At 44.1% G+C, this 19493-nt stretch overlaps 1 protein-coding gene across 4 annotated transcripts in view; it reads left to right on the forward strand.

The window, feature by feature from the left end:
* Positions 1-6499: 6499 nt before the first annotated feature.
* Positions 6500-19493, forward strand: part of APLP2 (amyloid beta precursor like protein 2) — a 73178-nt gene continuing 60184 nt past the window's right edge. For all 4 annotated transcript variants that reach the window (XM_023185873.1, XM_023185874.1, XM_023185875.2 and 1 more), the window contains exon 1: positions 6500-6761. In XM_023185873.1, coding sequence (XP_023041641.1) covers positions 6657-6761 — 105 coding nt within the window. In that variant the 5' untranslated portion in view covers positions 6500-6656. The remainder of the gene's footprint in view (positions 6762-19493) is intronic.

Raw genomic sequence — 19493 nt, forward strand, 5'->3', positions numbered from 1 at the left:
GTTAATACACATTTTACAAATCTCAACTGTGTCTCTTTCATTTTCAATCTTTTCCCTTCCACCTCCTTATCACTGACAAACAGGAACAACAACAAAGTTCTCCACCCATACCCTACAACAGCTACTCTCCTGGTTTTTGCTCTTTCAACAGGGAACATCTGAGAAGAGACAAGACTGTACTTGTTAGCTCTCCTTCCTCCAAGCCACTTCAACCTTTACAGCCTGCAAATAGCTTTTACTCTTTCAAAGAAATGACCAATGACAAAATTCAATGATCTCAAAGTTCAGTGGTTCTTTCTTAGTCCTCACCCTATTTGGCCTTTTCTAGTTTTCGACTATGCCGTGGTGACAAAGAGTGGTTGAACAGAACATAATATATCCCTCTGGGTTCTTTCTACCTCTCTTGTGGCATTGCCTGTTCGCTAGCTCATACATTTAACTAACAGCCTTTTGGAAGGTAACTCCCAAAATTCTAATTCTGACATTTCACATCTCCACCTTCCTCTCGTCCCCATAATCTTCTGGTTTTCCCTATTTCTGCCAACGGCATCATCATCACCATATTCTCCCAAGTCTATGTTCAGAGGTTCAAGTTCTCTTTATCCCTCCTTCCTTCTCCTTGACTCTATTCCACTGACTCCCCTATTCAGTGACTGGCCAAGACCATAGACTTTACCTTTTACAACCATTTCCTTTCTAATTCCACCCCATCTCCCTTAGTTCTGCCCACATTTTCTCTTTCTCCAAGATCACAGTGGGCTCCTAGCTGCCTCCTGGACTCCAGGCTCTGCCGCATCCCTCATGTAGCTCTCACACTCGTTTTTTGCCTAAAAGCCAACTCTAATTATTTCTTGCCCAAAGGTTTCTATGGCTCCTCAGTATCTTTTCTGTAAACCCACCAACCATCCTGCCTTAATTATGTATTACAAACCCTAGGTTCCAGTTAAGTGAAATATGACTGGCATATTCTCCTCCATCATGTTTTTCCAGTGCTATGACTTTGCTTGCATTGTTCCTTCCATGCTTCTTGTCCTCTCCTGAGACTGCATGAGCACATCCTGTACATATTCCCAGGGAACCTCAGATATCCTCTTCTCTATGATCCTCTCCTGGTGTCCTCACACAGCTGTAACCAACTTCCTCTGCTCTTCCTAAAACACTTCACTTCTCTTAAGCCATTTATGACTTTCCACCTACCGCTATGCTTATGCACATCCAGGTTTTAGCTTCACTGACAGATTGTACAGCTCACTTAGTTCTGTGTTCAGTCAGCAAATATTTTTTGAACACCTATTAAGCACAACCACTATGCTAGATTGTGGAGGTACAGACATGAACGGACATGGTTCTTCCCCTCAAGGGACTCGTGTAATAATTAAGGAAACTGAAAGGAAAATAAACAACTAATGCTTAGTTTACACATAGTATGATAGAGGTGTGTACATACAGAATGTCAGGGGGAGCAAAAAGGAGGTGCACCAAACTCAGCTTTGAAGAAGAAAGGGAGGAGCAGAAAACCTCCATGAGCAGGTGACACTTGAACTAAGTCTTAAATACTGAGTCGGCTGTGGATGAGGGGGAAGGGCAATCTGGGTAGAAGGAAGGAGATATTTAAAGGCGATCAGCTATAAGCCAAGGCATAGAATTGATTCATACTTATTTCCCATACCACAAGGGTTCTAACACATATATTAAATCAGGGCCATTCCATTATAAAGTATTCACCATTCTGATTTACAATGAAAACAACAACAAAGGCAATGTATTAACTTGGCCAAAAAGTTATGTTATCTGATTTTTAAATTTTTTTTTTTTTTTTTTTTTTTGAGACGGAGTCTAGCTCTGCCGCCCAGGCTGGAGTGCAGTGGTGCGATCTTGGCTCACTGCAGGCTCCACCTCCTGGGTTCACGTCATTCTCCTGCCTCAGCCTCCTGAGTAACTGGTACTACAGGCACCCGCCACCACACCCGGCTAATTTTTTTGTATTTTTTTTTTAGTAGAGATGGGTTTCACTGTGTTAGCCAGGATGGTCTGGATCTCCTGACCGCGTGATCCGCCTGCCTTGGCCTCCCAAAGTGCTGGAATTATAGGCGTGAACCATTGCCCCCAGCCTCAATTTTTAAATTTCAAAAGATGACTATCCTGAGTTTGTTGTTAAATGTTGTTTCTTTAGTGAGATGGTGGTGATAATACAGTTGCATTTTAATTTAATGCATTTATTTGGAAAACAAAACAAAACATAACAACTGGTAACTTAAAATTAGTTATTCCACTTAAAAAGTGTTTTTCCCAGTCCATGATATTCGAGAATTAAGTAATCACTCTACCAGAGCAGCAGTTCTCATGAATATTAGTGGGTTAGAATGATCTAGAGAGCTTTAAAAATGTATACCAATTTCTTTCTTTTTTTTTTTTTTTTGAGACAGAGTTTTGTTCTGTCACGCAGGGTGGAGTGCAATGGCGTGATCTCAGCTCACTGCGACCTCCGCCTCCCGGGTTCAAGCAATTCTCCTGCCTCAACTTCCTGAGTAGCTTGGGATACAGGAAATTAGCCACCACCACTCCTGGCTAATTTTTCTATTTTTAGTAGTAACTGTTGGCCAGACTGGTCTCGAACACCTGACCTCAAGTAATCCGCCTGCCTCGGCCTCCCAAAGTGCTGGGATTACAGGCATAAACCACTGGGCCTGGTGTAAAAATGTATACCAATTTCTTTAGGTCACCCTAGCATTAGAGATTTAGAATTTCTGACATTGGGTTTTAAAATGTGCCTTTTAAAAATAAACTCCTGGCTGGGCACGGTGGCTCATGCCTCTAATCCCAACACTTTTGGGAGGCCAAGGCACGAGGATCACTTGAGCTCAGAAGTTTGACATCAGCTTGGGCAACACAGTGTTAAAAAAAAAAAAAATTAGCTGGGTGTGGTGGTGCATGCGGCTGGAGAATTGCTTGATCCCAGGAGGTCAAAGCTTCAGTGAGCTGTGATTATGCTGCTGCACTCCAGCTTGGGTGACAGAGTGAGACTGTTTCAAAAATAAAATAAAATAAAAATACACTTCTTAGTTGATTTTGAAAAGCATCCTGATTTGGGCAATTATCCTAGCCAAGTGTACCTAGCCTGAATAGGTATTGGATAAATAGGTATCAAATTAATGAGAGGGCTCTGCTCAGGTTAAGTATACATTTAGGAAAATCAACTTTTTTTTTCAACAAGGAAATGTACACATCTTAAGTGTGCATAGAAGAGAATTAGGAGAAAGTCTGATTCTTAAGAAAGTAGAAGAAACATGAGGTTATTTGATTTTACTTTATTTTTATTTTTTTGAGATGGAGTCTTGCTCTGCTACCCAGGCTGGAGTGCAGTGGCACAATCTCGGGTCACTGCAACTTAAGCCTCCCGGGCTCAAGCGATTCTCCTGCCTCAGCCTCCCAAGTAGCTGGGACTACAGGCGCCTGCCACCATGCCCAGCTCTTTTTTTTTTAATTTTTATTTTGTATTTTTAGTAGAGATGGGGTTTCACCACGCTGGCCAGGCTGGTCTGGAACTCCTGACTTCAGGTGATCCACCCATCTCAGCCTCCCAAAGTGCTAGGATTACAGGCATGAGCCACCGCACCCAGCCAGGAGGTTATTTTAGGGTCTTTTGTTTTTATGCCCAAAAGATAATAAAATGAAAACATACCACTCATAAGCCTTGGTTACTGACATGTGCATATTTGGGATGAAAAATTATTGAGAATTGCAAGACCAGGTACGCTCCCGTCCATGTCATTTCATAAGAAGACAGTAACATTTTAAAGTACAGAATGTTGACGAATGGGGCTATCAGCTCTTAGTAACGATCCTTCCATAACTTGAAAATGCAAATAAACTTCTTTCAAGACCTAAGTTTAGACTGAAGGCCCTCTAAATCATGTTCCTGTATTTCCTTGTGCTATCCCATGATATTAGAGCTCAGTCTTGAAGATACAGTCTCCAAAGCATGAATATCCAGGCCACTGCTCTGAACTCAGATATCTCACTTGCTTTTCCCTGAGTTCAAGGCCCTGATTTTGTAGGTGAGGTAATACGCCCCAGAAGGGCTACGTGTCCTACAGGGTCAACAACAGAATGAGGATTTAGGTAGTCACTTCGTACTTTTCCCACATACTTGTAGATGAATCTGCACTTGGTAATACATCGCTTTACCCTCCTACCCCTTACATGTAAGTCACTTCATGCTTTTAACTATTGTACATTCACTTTAAGTTCAATCACACAAAGTGGTGAAGTGAGACAGGTTTTTTTTTTTTGAGACGGAGTCTCGCTCTGTCGCCCGGGCTGGAGTGCAGTGGCTCCGCCTCCCAGGTTCACGCCATTCTCCTGCCTCGAGCCTCCCGAGCAGCTGGGACTACAGGCGCCCGCCACCTCGCCCGGCTAGTTTTTTGTATTTCTTAGTAGAGACGGGGTTTCACCGTGTTAGCCAGGATGGTCTCGATCTCCTGACCTCGTGATCCGCCCGTCTCGGCTTCCCAAAGTGCTGGGATTACAGGCTTGAGCCACCGCGCCCGGCCGAGACAGGTTTTAATATTCGCATTTGACAGAGAAGAAAAGAGAGTCCCAAGTGATGGAGGAACTTGCCCGTGATTATGCAGCTGTGTCAGTCAGCTGCGGCTGCTGCAACAAAATAACATAGGCGGGGGGCCTTCAACAACAGGAATTTATTTTTCAGAGTTCTTGAAGCCTGGGAAGTCCAAGCTCAAGATGCCACTTTGGCCCCTCAGTGATGAACCTCTCCCTGGTTTGCAGATGGCGGCCTTCTTGCTGTGTTCGCACATGGAGGAGGGGGGTGGGGGCTGAGGCTGGGGGTAGGGCACAGAGTGTGAGAGAAAAGCAAGCTCTCTGGTGTCTCTTCCAATAAAGGCACTAATCCCATCATGACCTACTACCTCCATGACCTCATCCAAACCTCATTACCTCCCAAAGGCCCCATTTACAAATAACCCCCACACTGGGGCTCAACGCTTCGGCACACACTTCAGGGGTGGGGACAGAATTCGGTCCATAGCAAGAGCCAAATTCACGCCAGTTCCAGAATTAGTATCAGCACCCAAGATAGCTGGGTTCAATAACACCGGGCAAACATTTATCGAGGCCTGCACTGTGAGGGGCACTGCAGCATGACACACCCGAGTCTTGTCAGTGGCCTGAGAGAGGTATGGAAATAACCAGGGAGCAAGTGCCACAGTGGGAAACATCCCTCTGAGCAATCAGAAGCGGTGATACTACAGCCGACTGAGCCGAGGAACAGTGAAAATGCTTCCAGCAGGTAGATGTTGGGGAGACGACATTGCAGGCGCAGAACAGTGTTAGGAAGGGCTGTGAACTGGAAAGGTGTCTTCTTGGAGGAATCGGGCAGAGCCAGTTTACCCACAGGGAACTGTGTATGTAGGGGAGTGGTGCAAAGTAAGGCTGGAAAATCCCGGGTTCTTCTTACAGCCGCCCTCCTCTACTCCGCAGACAGTCTCCTCCTTTCTACCGTCAGTGTCCTGGGGGTAGGGGTTGTGTTATGTATGTAGTTGAACCTGAAGGGGCTAGTCCAGGCCTCTCAGAAGGCAGTACCTAACTCACAGGCTACTGAAAGGAAACAAGGCCAGCGGAGCCCTGGCGGTGGCGAGGCTGTGCCAATTGCTAAATGGGGCAGCAGGACGTTTTTCTCTAGTGAAGTGGAAATGCCGCGGAGCAGGAAGGCAGAAAAGCAGGTCTCCCGCTAGTGCGCCTCAACCGAAGAAACAGCGTGATCTCTTCCTAAAACACACGAGGAAGGGGGCCTGGGCTGTGAGGCCCGCGTGGTTCTTGCACCCCTGGTCTCTATCCCTGCCTGGGCGGCCGCTGGGAAGGAAGGGTCAGGAAGAGAGGCCTAAGGATCGGAGGCCGAGCATGCGGAGCGCAGCCGGGCTCAGAGGCGAGGACCCAGCGGAGAGGCCTGGGCGGAGCAGCGGGGGAGAGGCGCGCCCTGAGTACGGCTAGGGGGAGGAGGATGGCTGCCTCCTGTGATCCTCCCCCTGCCTCGGGGGACAGTCCTTGGCAAACCGTCCCGGACTCCTAATTCATCCTGTTTTTAATAAAACCATTTCCAGAATCAAAAAGAGGGCGTACCCAATGGAGTCTGAAGAATGCCCAGCAGGGGCAGGAGAGCGGGGCGTGCCCGTATCGGGAGGCTGAAGGCTGACGGACCAGCGCAGCAGGGACAGATAACCGCACCGGGGGGTGGCGGAGGCCACAGCCAGCCCCGCGCCAGCAGAGCTGCGGCCCCCGACCCGCCGCGCGCACGCCCCCGCGCCCGGCGGCTACAGGGTCCGGAGCGGGGGCGGGGCCGTCCGCGGCCGGAGGCGGGGCCGGGCGGGGGCGCGCGGTTGGACTGGGCGGGAGGAGCAGGCTCTTCCATCCCCTGATTGGGTCTGGACCGCACGGCGGGGCGGGGTCTTGAGAGGTTCTGCAGGCTGGCATTGGGAGCCGCAGAAGGAGGGCGTGGTAATGTGAAGTCAGTTCCGGTCGGTGTAAAACCCCCGGGGCGGCGACGAACTGGCTTCAGATGCTTCTGGGTCGCAGTGTGCTGGGCGCGGAGTCGGTGTGTGTGAGCTTGAGAGCCGCGCACTAGAGCGACCCGGCGAGGGATGGCGGCCACCGGGACAGCGGCCGCCGCAGCCACGGGCAGGCTCCTGCTTCTGCTGCTGGTGGGGCTCACGGCGCCCGCCTCGGCGCTGGCCGGCTACATCGAGGTGGGGACCGGGCGAACGCCGGAGCGTCGTCTCCTTTGCCCGCCGGAGGAACGCGGCCTGCGGGCGAGCAGCGGGGTCCGCTGCAGGGCTGGCCGGGGGTGCGGCGCGGGGGGTCCGGCGCTGCGGCGGGTCTGGCGCGCCCTCCCCCGCCCGTCCCTGCTTGGCGCAGTGCTTAGCGTTGGAGGTCGGGCTGCCTCAGCCGCCGCAGAGGCCAAATGAAAGGCGTCGGGGATACTGGGGGCGGCGGGCCGCCTCGGCCTCCCCAGCCCCCAACCCGCCCCCGGCGCCGCCACCTCCTCCGGAGACCCGCGCCCCCGGGCGCCCGCCCCGCCCTCCCGCGGGACAATGCGAGCATCGGCCAGGGCGCTTCTCTCCCGCCGGAGTCCGCAGTTCGTCTCTCTCCGGGGGCGACCCCGCGCGGACCCCGTAAGCTCCCTCACGCGGCGCCGGGACCTCGGCTCCGGGCCTCCCACCTGCGGGCTTCGCCTTTGTTGCCAGGTGGACGCGGCCCCGGCCTTCGCGCGCGGCGGGGATGCTGCGAGTCCCGGGGGAGCTCCCGCGCCCGGCCGGCCTCTGCTCCCTCTGCCGCCCTGGGCCGGGGCGCGGACGCGCATTTTTAAGTGGCGCTGTTTGCGTCCGTGGACCGAGGAAACCCGCTCTGTGTGCTTTGACCGCTTTCGTGAGGGTTTCAGTGAGTAGAGATGGTGCTCGCGAATGCGTGTAAACTCTTGGAAAAATCGTCCTCTTTCGGTGTCAGAATTCCAGCAGTGGTGTGCTTCGAGGTCGCCCTGAGCATCCCCGCTGCGAGAAAGGCAAAGCGGCTGGGCCGGGGGCGGGGGCGGCCGCGGCGCGGGCCGGAGCGGGCAGCCTTGGAGGAGCCCTGCTGTGGCCGAGGGAGACGGCGGGCTTGATCTTTTCCCTTCTCGAAGTAGTGCTCGAACTGCTGGACTGGAATGTGTAGTTCTGGTGTCGTTTATTTCTTCTCCCTCTTCGCTCTTTTAAAAATTACAATTGGTTTCTGCCTACTTAGCTAATTTCAGAGAGACCTGAAGACTGGATTTGATTAGGCATTAATTGAGAGCTTTCTTTTAAAGACGTCAGGTTTAAAATATGTTTACTTCTACAGAATGTTCACGTATTTCCACGGGTAAAAATAAATCTAGTAAAAAGTCTCTCTGATGGAACGGCTTAAAACCTTTGTATTCATCCTGTTTAAAGCTTTATGACTGTGAGGGTAAGAAAGGAGTTCAGGTTTAAGGAGAAATGGTTAACGTTTATCTACAGAGGATTTTGGATTGCGATTGTTTCAGTGTCCACACAGTGGTCAGAGTTGTATCTGTGATCCCTGATATGATGTCGCATGAAAACAGCTAGGTGAGTGAGATGGGGAGAAGAAATAAAGGATTTTGTATGGAAGATGGGACTTCACTAGTGGGTCGGGTGTCAGAATCCATCGTTCACACTCGCACCCCGCTTCCCACTGGTATGATTCAGGTATTAGTGAATTCACAGTAAAGGACTCCGCAGTTTTAAAGAATTCGTTAATACTTGTGCAGCGAGAAAAAATAATAACAGAATTCGTTGTTGTGTATTAAATTTGTTAGCCACAGCGTTGTTCACTTGAAAAGTATAACTGAAGAAAGTAGGAATTAAACATTTCTGAAAAATGGTTTTATGGTACCTCCTGTTCTTTGGAGCTGTATTTTTGCTCACACTTACTAAATGATCTTTCAAGGGGCCTTTTGTCAAGCTATCAGAATTTTATTCACATGAATGTAATTTGATTTTGTTTATTTGCTGTCAGGCAAGGGACTGTCGAAGCTTAATTTAGATGAGAATGGCCTAAATCAGGATGTCTTTGGGAAGGCCCTGATTGAGATTAGCCAAAGGGATTCTGGCCAAATCCCTGATCAAGTTGCTTGGCACAGAATTATTGATTGGCAGATCTTTAGTGTTGCTTGGTGTTCACTGAATTAATCTCTTACACCTGTTTAAAAAAAAACACCACCACCTCTGGACTCAGGGTCACTTCCTCTCTTAAATCCGACACAAGTTCTCCTGTGTGCATGCTCCCATTTCTGACTGAGACAGTATTGTGCTGAAACCCCACATACTATGCAGTAGATGACTAGGCTCCTCAGAACTGGAACTTGAGTGTGTTCTGCCACATTTGAAAGAAAGAAGGCCATTTGATTGCCAATTTTCAGGAAACTTAAATCCAAATTAAAGGATGACAACTGAGGCAGAGTAGAGAAGGCTTTGTGTTGGTATTTCTGACAGGTGGTATGGGAGATGTCTAACTGTACCTTGGAGAGAAACCTTGGTGTGCTTCTGATAGGAATATCATCTTTTTTTTTTTGAGACAGAGTCTCGCTCTGTCCCAGGCTGGAGTGCAATGGTGGGATCTCGGCTCCCAGCAACTTCCGCCTTCCGGATTCAAGGATTCTCCTGCCTCAGCCTCCCAGGTAGCTGGGATTACAGGCGCCCGCCACCACGCCCAGCTAATTTTTGTATTTTTAGTAGAGACAGGCTTTCACCATGTTGGCCAGGCTGGGCTGGAACTCCTGATCTCAGGTGATCTGCCTGCCTCGGCCTCCCAGATTGCTGGGATTACAGGCGTGAGCTACGGCACCCTGCCCATTATTTTTATCATAACTGCGTTTTAAAAATCTTTTGACAAATACGATAAACTTAAATTTTATCAGTTAATTCCTCCTTTTGTAGAAGGAATTTGTTTTACCATCTAAAGCCGGGCTTTCCCAGGGTGTAGCCACAAGCCACATGTGGTTATTGAGCCTGTAGGGTGACTAGTGTGACTGAGGAGTGAATTTTTCATTTTATTTAATTTTAATTAATTTAAGTTTACATTTAAAAACTGATTCAGTGATTGGAAAACTTTTAACTTTAATAATTTGGTTATGCGAATCTACTTTTTAACTGTACGTTTTATGAAATCTAAATGTAGATCAAGTATTATGAATATTTAGCTTCTTAATTGAGATGTACTGGAAGTATAAAATACACACCAGATTTTGAAGATTTAGTAGAAAAATTAAAATCTCAATTTTCATATTGACTAAATTGAGCAATACTTTAGACATGGGCTAAACAAAACATTAAAATTAATTTCACCCATGTCTTTTAACGCTAATATGGTTCCTAGAAAATTTAATACTATGTATGTGGCTCACATTGTATTTCCGTTAGATGGTGCTGATTTAAAATTTTGCTTAAAGTTGGTTCTGCATATGTTTTTATTAGCACAATTTTTAAAATATGTTTTTCCAAATAAAGTCTTGCTGAAAGTTGGCCCAACATGATCTTAAGTATTTTTGTTAGAACAATTTTGAATGTGTTGATTTTTAAACTTTTTCAGTTAAAAATGTTTTACTTAGAAATAACTTTAATCACCAGGCACGGTGGCTCACGCCTGTAATCCCAGCACTTTGGGAGGCCGAGACGGGTGGATCATGAGGTCAGGAGATCGAGACCATCCTGGCTAACGTGGTGAAACCCCGTCTCTACTAAAAATACAAAAATTAGCCGGGTGTGGTGGCGGGCGCCTGTAGTGCCAGCTACTGGGGAGGAGAATGGTGTGAACTCAGGAGGTGGAGCTTGCAGTGAGGTGAGATCACCCCACTGCATTCCAGCCTGGGCGTGGTGGCACATGCCTGTAATCCCAGCCACTCAGGAGGCTGAGGCAGGAGAATCACTTGAACCCTGGAGGTGGAGATTACAGTGAGCCGAGATCGCGCCACTGCACTCCAACCTGGGCGACAGAGCAAGACTCCGTCTCAAATCTTATAAATTGTACAATTTTCATACTCTTTACTCAGATTCACCAATTGTTAACATTTTTTCTAGTCAGCATTTGCTTTATCTATTATTGCATTTTTGGCCAAATTATTTGAGAGTAAGGTGCATACATTATCCCCTTTACCCCCGAGAACTTCGGTATATATTTTCTAAGAGCCAGAGACATAAGTTTTAGTACAGTCATCAACCTAATGAAATTTAGCATTGATACAATGCTTGGATATTATTTGTTGTCGGTTTTCTAGTTTGTTGACCCAATCACGTTCTTTATAGCATTTGAAAACGTGTTTTTTGTTGTTATTGTTTTGTTTTTCTTTTTTGAGGCTGGAGTGCACTGGCGCGGTCTCGGCTTACTGCAACCTCCGCTTTCTGGGTTCGAATGACTCTCCTGCCTCAGCCTCCCAAGTACCTGGGACTACAGGAGCCCACCACCATGCCCGGCTCATTTTTGTATTTTTAGTAGAGACGGGGTTTCACCATGTTGACCAGGCTGGTCCCGAACTTCTGACTTTGTGATTCGCCTGTCTTGGCCTTCCAAAGTGCTGGGATTACAGGTGTGAGCCTTGGCACCCGGCCCCTTTCAAGATTGTTTAATTAATTAATTGTATTTACCCTTACTAAATTCTCAGGCTTTTGGATTTTCTTTCTAAAATAACAGAAGAATTCTATAGGTAGTACGTATTCATTGTAAGAAATTTAAAAGTACAGATAACGAATAAGAAATGAAAAATGACCTAAAATCATATTACCCAGGGAAACCTTACTGTAATGTTGTATACCCTTCTATTAATAGATACATCGTGTACATAAATTTTATAAAAATGGCCACTGCATATTGAAGCCAGCACCTAACAATTATTATTTAGAATGATGCTAACATGGACTACTCGAAGAAAATAATGTTTTCCTTGTGACAGAAAGTAAGGATAAATCTTTGTACAGTAATTGTAGTTTCCATGGAGGGGCTAGTTGAGAGAGAATTCTAAATTGCCTATAATTCAATTTTCATGGGTTGGTTTTTAGATAGCTAAACTAGATTACCTTGAAGCTTAATTAAATTTAGTGTATTGTACATTGATTTATGGCCTAAGATGGAAGGTGGACTATGTAGGCACATTCAAGTAGAAGTGAGTTCCAGTCCTTTGTGTCAAGTACAAGTAATAATTGTTTTTGCTGAGGGAATTTTTCTTACATAAGCATCGTGAAGGCTTTATTTTTATTTTTTATTTTTTATTTTTTGAGACGGTCTCACTGTTAACCGAGGCTGGAGTGCAGTGGCATAATCATGGCTCACTGCGGCCTCAAACTCCTGGGCTCAAGTGATCCTCCTGCCTCAGCCTCCCGAGTAACTAGGAGGACAGTGCATACCGCTACACTTGGCTAAGATCTTTTTTTCAAAATGAGGTCTTTTAAAACATAACTGTAATCTATTTGTTTAAAGATGAAGATTAGAAAATCAGCTGACTTTTCATTTGTAATTCATCCTACTGGTATTTATTAAACCCCTATTACATGGTTCTGTGCTAGGAGCTAAACAGTGCAGTAGTAGAAACAAATGTGGATAGTGCTTTTTACTTTGCGAAACGCACTTGTGTGTGATTTCTAGGCCCTAACCCCAGAGATTGTCATTGAGTACCTCTGGGATGCTCAGTTTCAAAAGCTCCCTGGATGATTCTAATGTACAAGGAGAGAAAAACAAAACAAGCTCTTTGGGAAAATTATCTATGTAAGTCCCTAACAGTCTGGTGAATTCAGTATTCTTATCCCTACCTAAAAAGGGAGTCGGTAGAGGCCAAGGGTTGAACATCACACAGCTCGACTAGGGGAAGGAGTGTGCCCGTCCTATTTAAGCCTATTGCTCCTATTGCTCTGTCCTTTCAGCGTGGTTCATGTTTGCCTTTTGGGTGTGGATTTCTTTTTACTCAGGTCTACCTGTCTTTCTCATTTTACCAAAACCTGGTACGAGTGTGTCCCTTAAAAGGAACTAATTTCATACAAGTTCTGATATATTATGAATCAGTGTAAACCATATGGTTAACAGTGATCCTTTAAAGTATGTAATTACAGGGGACTTTGCTGTTTTACATTTTCCATTGATTTTTCTTTCTTTTGCGTCATTCAAATGATATTCACTGATTTTTAAAAACTTTTTGGGCCTTTTTGTTTGTTTTGAGACGGAGTCTCATTCTGTCATCCAGGCTGGAGTGCACTGGTGCCATCTTGGCTCACTGCAACTTCCGCCTCCTGGGTTCAAGCGATTCTCGTGCCTCAGCCTCCTGAGAAGCTGGGATTACAGGTGTGTGCCCCCATGCCCGGCTAATTTTTATATTTTTAGTAGAGGCAGGGTTTCACCATGTTGGCCAGGCTCGTCTCGAACTCCTGACCTCAAGTGATCCAGCCGCCTCAGCCTCCCAAAGTGCTGGGATTATAGGCATGAGCCATTGCAGGCCCAACTCTTTTGTGTCTTTTTATATTATGTTCAAGTTCTCTTTTTTTAGTAGTAAGCTGCGTCATTTTTGTATTCTGACCTACAATTTTAAGAAAAGAAATTATGGCTCCCTGTAGAGATTGTTATCAAAATCAAGGTGTGGGATTATTTGGAAGAGAGAAGGCTGCCAGCACCAGATACTCAATCAGTGGCCAGTGACCAGTGTGGTGGGGGTAAGATTGTGGTCCAGAAAAATATTACTTAGTATGTGGAGTGGGGCACTTACAGGTTGCTTAATTGAGCTGTCCCCACCCCCCTTCTCCCCTGCCTTCCTTGGGTGCACTCTGCTAGTGGTTGTAGAATTGCTGCTGCAACACCAGGGGACATGCTCTGATACCGTGACGTCCAGAGGAGGAAGAGATGTATCTCCTTTTAAGAGTGAATGGACCTTTCTCAAAGCCCACCAGCATAGGACCCCTCAGGTGTCACTGGACAGAAGTGTATCAGATGCTTCTAGCCAAAGCAAGCCTTGGCAAGGGGAATGGTACTGCCTCCACAGACTTAGACTTCTCAGGGCCTGCTTTCTGAAGCATGTGGCCAGGAGGAGGAGGGTGCAGCCTCAAATCGGGTTGGGCTTATCAGATGGTGATACCTCTTAATAACAACAACAACAAAAAGTTGGGCTTGGTTGGAAAAGAAAGCTGTGGATGTTGGTGAGAATCCAGTGTCTGCTACAGGGGCGTTCGCTGTCTGAGAAGTTATGTAGCTGGGGTGGCTGGAAGAGAAGGAAGTAATGTCTTCTGAAGAAATTACCTGTGGGTTAAGTTAGCTGGCAAAATGGAGACATCTGAGACATCACAGTGCATTTGTTAGATCTGAGATAATGCTATCATTTTAAAGGGATAATGCTATCCAAGACAGAATGACTAGAATGGTGAAGAATGTGAAAAATTTGACATAAAACGTGAATGGACTGTGAGGGAGGTATTTCGCCTAGATAAGAAAATGTGAGATTAGTGGTGGTAGTAAAGATCGTTAGTATTTTCACATATTTTATGCTTGTCTGTGGAAGGCTAAACATGTAACTTGCTTAGGCTGAAGCAGGATTTTTACCCGGAGGGGTGAGCTATTAGAGCTTTTATTTTACTCCCTTTAGTTATGAGCATTCCCCACATAGGATAATTAAACATGTAAAAAAGACCCTGTGTCCAGGCCCCAGTTTTGTTGAATCTTATTTCTCATGTATGTTTTAGCCTTAAAAAAAACCCCACTGGATACAGAAATATAACATTACCAATAAAAGCCTCATTTGAACTTTCAAGAAGTAACTCTTGAAGTAGGAGTTTACATTTCCATTCATGTTTTCATTACATTTGCTTAGGCTGTTGTTAGTTGTAACACACATTTATCAACACACAGTGTTAATTATTTGTGCATACTGTGATGATTTTAGAAGGTAAGAATGTCAAGCTATTTGAACTGAAAGTAAAGATAGCCCCTTACTCAGGAAAGTGCCAGCCACCCTTGCTGCTTCCACCCAGTATTGAAAGCACTTGAGTATTTTTGAGCTTTTCAAAATTTAAAAGTACACAGAAGACAAAGAAAAACAAAAAGCTCAGTTTGTTTTTGTAAATGAAACACTTGTGTAACTACCACTGAGGTCAAGAAATAAAACACTGCCAGTATCTCCTTTCCTTCCTTGCTCCTCTGACTTTATGGTAATCACTTTTTGTATTTCCTTATAGTATTACCTCCCATGCATTCATCTGTAAACACTGTAGTTCAGTTTTCCTTTTTCTCTTTTTTTTAGCTTCATATAAGTGGAATCATTCAGTATATATTTTTATGCATTTGGTCTCTTTCACTATACACATTTCTGACAGCCACGTGTATTGAGTGTAGCTGTGGTCACTCATTTCCGTTGCTGCATAGTACTCCATTATATGAATAAACCTCAGTTTGTTCTGCTGTTGATGGACGTTTGAGTCGTTTCCAGTTTGAGGTTATTAAGATAATGCTGTTCTCTCTGTGGTTTGCTTTTTCATTCTCTTAATGATGTCTTTTGAAGAAGTTCTTAATTTTAATGTCTAATCTTTTAGTTTCTTTTTTCCTTTTTTTGTTTTTTTTATTTATTATAGTAGGTGCTTTTTGTATATCCCATTTGAGAAGTCTTTTCCTACCCTGAGGATATAACGATAGTCTCCTATATTGTCAATGAGGAACTTTATTGGTTTGCCTTTCACATTTATTTGGAGCAATAATTTACCTGGATTTTTGTGTAGATGTGAAGTCAGGGGCCGTTTCATTTCTGTTTATGGATACTGGCCTGCACCATTTATTGTCAAGTCATCCCTTCCCTTCTGCTTGGCTCTGTCACCCTTGTAATCAAGTATCTCCCTATGTGTGTGAATCTGTTCCTGGGTTCTCCCTTCTATTCCATTGATCTCTTTGTTTATCCTTGCACCAACTCCACATTGTTTTAATTATTGTGTAATAACATTTTATATTTACTAGATCAAGCTCTTCTACCTTGCTTGTCTTGAATAGCATCTTAGCTCTTCCCGTAACCCTTTTCTTTTCACATAAATTTGCCACATTTTACCAAAACAGCTTCTTGTTAGGATTTTGGTTTTGCTTTGGGTCTATAGTTTAGTTGGGGGAAAATTGACATTTTTCAAGTACTGAGTTTTCCAATCCAGGAACATGGCATGTATTTTTTTTTTTTTTTTTTTTGAGACAGGGTCTTGCTCTGTTGCCCAGGCTGGAGTGCAGTGGTGTAGTCTCTGCTCACTGCAACATTTGTCTCCCGGGTTCAAGTGATTCTTCTGCCTCAGCCTTCTGAGTAGCTGGGATTACAGGCACCTACCACCATGCCTGGCTAATTTTTGTATTTATAATAGGGCATTTCACCATGTTAGTCAGGCTGGTCTCAAACTCCTGGCCTCAAATGATCCTCCTGCCTTGGCCTCCCAAAGTGCTGGGATTATAGGCGTGAGCCGCTGTGCCCAGCCCATGACATGTATTTTATTTAGGCCCTCTATAATTCTCCATTCAATGTTTGGTAGCTTTCTGCATAGAGATCTTGTATATCTTTTGTTAGATTTATTCATAGGTATTTGGTCTTTTTTATGCTATTATAAATGGCATCTTTAAGATTTTTTGTTGTTGGTTTGTGTGGTTGTGGAAAATGCAATTGCTGTTTTTCAGATTGACCTTGTATCCAGTAACCTTGCTAAACTTGTATACTAATTATAATAATTTATCTGTAACTTTGAGTTTTTCTGAGTATATTCTGTGAATTGTGACAGCTCTATTTCTTTCCATTCAATCCTTGTAACTTTTATTTCTTTTTCTTGCTTTGCTGCCCCATTTAAAATGTTCAGTTAGAGATGATAGTAGCTAGTATCTTAGTCTGACTTCTCTCAGAGGGGAACTGTTTTTACAATTTATATGATACTTGTAGTTTTTTTGTAGATACCAGACCCTTTATCAGATAGGGAAGAGTTTATATTTCTAAGTTTGCCAAAGATTCTTGTCATGAATGAATGTTGAGTTTTTTTCAAACATCTTTTTTTGACAAGTATCAGATGATCATACGAATTTAATTTTGATAGTGCAGTGTGTAAGGAACTTTGCATTCCTCAAATGAACCAGACTTGGTTTATTTTCTGGATTTGGTTTGCAAAAATTTTGTTTGAGAGTTTTGCTTCCTTGCTAATAAGTGAGTTTGACCTGTAATTTTTCTCTTTTTGTAATATACTTGTCAAGTTCTGATTTCAAAGTTAATAGCCTCGTAAGTTTTGGGGGAAGGGAGCATTGCCTTTATTACTACTATTATTTTTTGAGACAGAATCTTACCCTGTTGCCCAGGCTGGAGTGCAGTGGTGTGGTCTTGGTTCAACCTTTGCCTCCTGGATTCAGGTGCCTCCTGCCTCAGCCTCCTGAGTAGCTGGGATTACAGGTGCCAGCCACCATGCCTGGCTAATTTTTGTACTTTTAGTTGAGATGGGGTTTCACCATGTTGGCCAGGCTGGTTTCAAACTCCTGACCTCAAGTGATCCACCCACCTTGGCCTCCCAAAGTGCTAGGATTACAGGCATAAGCCACCATGCCTGGCCAGATATTTTATTTATACAAGTGCTTACAGATTGATTAATTTGAGGTCTAGGCTAACGTGTGTTCCAGACAAAAGTTTTCATTCTATCTGGAGCCTGAGGACACTAGCAATCCAGGATCTTACTGTAAGTTCCTGGACTGTGATGACCATAAACTGAACTCTGTAGAGTCCTGTCAGTTTCTGATTTATCTTTCTAGATTCATACGCTTTGAGCTACAAACTCCAAACCTTAAAGTTCTCCAAGTTATTACGAAAAATTTAGAAAATACAGTTTTGGCCAAAACAAAAAACAAACCCCCAAAAAACAAAACTGCAGTTTACCCTTCAGATAAAAAACTATTTTGTTTTTCTGGTTTTGTTTTCTGTGCATCTTCACTACTCTGAGTAGATTTCACCTTGTGTGTGTATAACCCATTTTTTTCTTCATTTAACATACTGAATAATTTCCGGGCCATTACATATTTTATGACGTGTATAGCTTTTTTGGGCATCACCCTTCATGGTTTGGGGCTTTCGAACACCCTGCAGTTTGAAATGTACAGCATTCATCCCTCTAAATAGCTATTCATACTGTGAATTTGGATTTGAGTAAACTATTATGTGAACATTTTGAGTTATTGCATAGGGATTTTGCCTACTGGCCAGTGATTGGATATTTGCAGTAGTATTGAACTGTTACTTGAATATTTTACTGCATTTTGCCCTCATTTTATAAGAGTGATAAAAAGGAGGGAAAATATTTATTTTATTGATAAGAAGCACATGGTGGTAATTGGTGCTTTTTTGGTGTTTTTCTAGGTAGTTTCTTTGAACTTACGTAAATACTCAGTGGGCTCAATTATGTGGAAAAAATTAAGGATTGGCTATAAAATGCTGGAAATCAATTTTCAAGGGCATTTTCCCCCCTAAAACACTGGAGGTAATTGGGATCTGATAAATTACTATATTGCTGGTAGCAGAATCGCCAAATAGCATGCATATGTTTGTAACTTGTTCGTGTTTACAGAAATATACCTTATGTGAAAGTAGAGGACTGCCTATTTTGTAATTTATTTGATTCTTTTGAACATGTAAGTTTCTCATTTTTCTCTAATGTAAACAGCATACTGTGGATATCTTTTTAAAAAAATCATTGTAGCTATGTCTCATTGGCATTTAAAAGAACCTCTAGAAAGGACTTGATTGAAAGTGGAAGACTGTGGTCATTGGTTCATTTGAGGCTCTTCATAGTCATCATCATTAGCAAACATTTATGAAATTGCTATATGCGGGCATTGTGACAGAACAAATAACACCATAGCTGAAGGCACTATATGGTTCCTAAGATGATATAATAACTAGAAGAAACTTTTTCTGTTGGAGAAATGGTAGTCAGCACTTTTCCCGTCTTCTCATACAGATTTTATTAATTTAGCCTTTTAATTTTTGTTACTCAAAACCTCATTTTTTTTGTTTGTTTGTTTTTGAGACAGAGTTTTGCTCTTGTTGACCAGGCTGTAGTGCAGTGGCACGATTTTGGCTCACTACAACCTCTGCCTCTCAGGTTCAAGTGATTCTCCTGCCTCAGCCTCCTGAGCAGCTGGGCTTACAGGCGCCAGCCATCATGCCAAGCTGATTTTTGTATTTTTAGTAGAGACGGGGTTTCACCTTGTTGGCCGATCTGGTCTTGAACTCTTGACCTCAGGTGATCCACCCGCCTCAGCCCCCCAAAGTGCTGGGATTACAGGCATGAGCCACCTCATCTGACCTCAGTTTTTTATTTAATTTTCTGACTCTGCTTGTGCTTTTAATACTTTCACACTGATTTTCTGCTTCTCAATAAGGAAAGCACGCTTGATCTGGTCACAAACACAAAACAAATGGAACCACCGTAGGCCCTGATGCCACGTGTTTTGTTTTGGATAACCTCATAGGAACTCCTGGTCTCCCAGCATGAAGCCCTCTAAGTCAGCCTGGGCACACGCCGCTGCAGGTGTTGGTGCATTTGGGACACCCTAGTTTTGTTAGAGGCTGTATTGTAGGAAAGCCTGTGACAGTGTGTCAGCCTCATTGCCTATAGACAGCATCCCCAGAAAGAGGTGGTGGAAGCTTTTCATATACAGATTTTAAAAATCTAGCTTATATGTTTTCTTACTGATTTATAGTGTTTCTTTCCAGATGTTTTACACTTGTCAGCCACAAGACGTAAGCATTTTCTAAATTGAATAGCCTAAAGTCCACAGATCTTTTTGTGTGTCTGGTAAAATACACATAAAATATATTAACCATTAAAACTTTTCTTTTTGAGACATGGTCTCACTCTTGCGCAGGCCAGAGTGCAGTGGCACAGTCATAGCTCGCTAGAGCTTCGACCTCCTGGGCTCAAATGACT

This window comes from Piliocolobus tephrosceles, chromosome 13, assembly GCF_002776525.5.
Source record: "Piliocolobus tephrosceles isolate RC106 chromosome 13, ASM277652v3, whole genome shotgun sequence".
Taxonomy (NCBI): domain Eukaryota; kingdom Metazoa; phylum Chordata; class Mammalia; order Primates; family Cercopithecidae; genus Piliocolobus; species Piliocolobus tephrosceles.